The 1,326-nt window shown below is 32.2% G+C and overlaps 1 protein-coding gene across 1 annotated transcript in view; it reads right to left on the reverse strand.

Moving 5' to 3' along the window:
* LOC107298359 (vomeronasal type-2 receptor 26-like) overlaps positions 1 to 1,071 on the reverse strand; it is a 5,266-nt gene extending 4,195 nt beyond the window's left edge. The window contains exon 1 of the mRNA XM_015827737.1: positions 263 to 1,071. Coding sequence (XP_015683223.1) covers positions 263 to 469 — 207 coding nt within the window. The 5' untranslated portion in view covers positions 470 to 1,071. The remainder of the gene's footprint in view (positions 1 to 262) is intronic.
* Positions 1,072 to 1,326: the final 255 nt, after the last annotated feature.

Below are 1,326 nucleotides of genomic sequence, written 5' to 3' on the forward strand. Positions count from 1 at the left end.
TTAATTGGAAACACAGCTTGTAATATTTGGTTTTAATTCGGCTTTTATCGGGGTTTATTTTCTGTATTTTTGTATTTTGTAATTTTTTGTATTTTGTGTTTATTATTTGTTTTTAATATGCTGTGAACCGCCCTGAGTCCTATGGGAGAAGGGCGGTATACAAATTAAAATAATAAATAAATAAATAAATAAATAAAAATAAATATGTCAATCTAATGAATCCATATTTGAATGATCAGACAAAATATTGTTGAAACCATACCTGGTTAAATGATCTATGCCAAACAATCATATCCTCATTAATGACTAATTCCTTTCCTTTGAAAGCATCAGGATCCACTTTTCCAATCTTGTGTCTCTGGAAAGTGGAATTGGGAAAGACAACAATGTTTATGATATCAAATCCACCTTCCATCTTCTTTTGATCATAAAATGTCAAAGATTCTCCAAGAGAATTGTTGAATTTCATGCCTTTCAGAAATTGGTGGAGCTATATGATTGGGAATAATAAAACAGGAAAATAAAACAATAGAAATGTATGAGCAATTTTTATCAAAGTAGTACTATACTTTTGAGTGAGAAACTCTGAAAACATGCAAAGTCCATTTCTCCAGCCTCTTGAGAACTTGTTTCCTATCCTCTGCACAGGGAGATAACAAGAAGGATCTGATATTTCAGTTTTAACAATAATCAAATGAAATGTAAAGTATACTTTTAGCCTTCCATATCTTTTTGAACCCAGTCCTTCATGTGGACTAGGAAGAGACATATGAAAAACTAGAGAAACAATTTCCAACTTTGTTTTTGACATCCCACCCATTTTTCATTGCATAAAATTTTCACAGTTATACAGCTCTTAAGGAAATGCTAAGGCTGAAAGATAGTTGCCTCAGCTAAGCAGCATTCCTCAAGTATTTTCAGAAAAAGGTAAAATTACTGAAAAGCCATAAAGATTTGAAAACTAGGATTTGGATGTTAGTTCACTTAAACCTTAATCCTTTCATCTGAAGATGACTGAAGATGATCAGGCAATAAACCTTATTACAGTGATGGAAATGAAGGTATAGTATTATAGTTATCAATCGACTAATGTTCATCTTATAGTTTTTTCTTCCCTTTTTGGGTTATGCACTCTGAGTTTATTTTACTAGGCTCACGGGCTAAAATAGAAAACACATTTCTTTGAACTTAAGCCCAAGAATGATGACACTAAAATGGCAATTATAGCCAACACTCCAATAGAAAAGCTCATGATTCAAAAAGATCTTGAGAAACTGAAACAGGGATAGGCAACCTTGGCCCTTTTATGACTAATGGACTTCAATT

This window comes from Protobothrops mucrosquamatus, unplaced genomic scaffold, assembly GCF_001527695.2.
Source record: "Protobothrops mucrosquamatus isolate PMUCROS unplaced genomic scaffold, P.Mucros_1.0 scaffold3911, whole genome shotgun sequence".
NCBI classification, from domain to species: Eukaryota; Metazoa; Chordata; class Lepidosauria; order Squamata; family Viperidae; genus Protobothrops; species Protobothrops mucrosquamatus.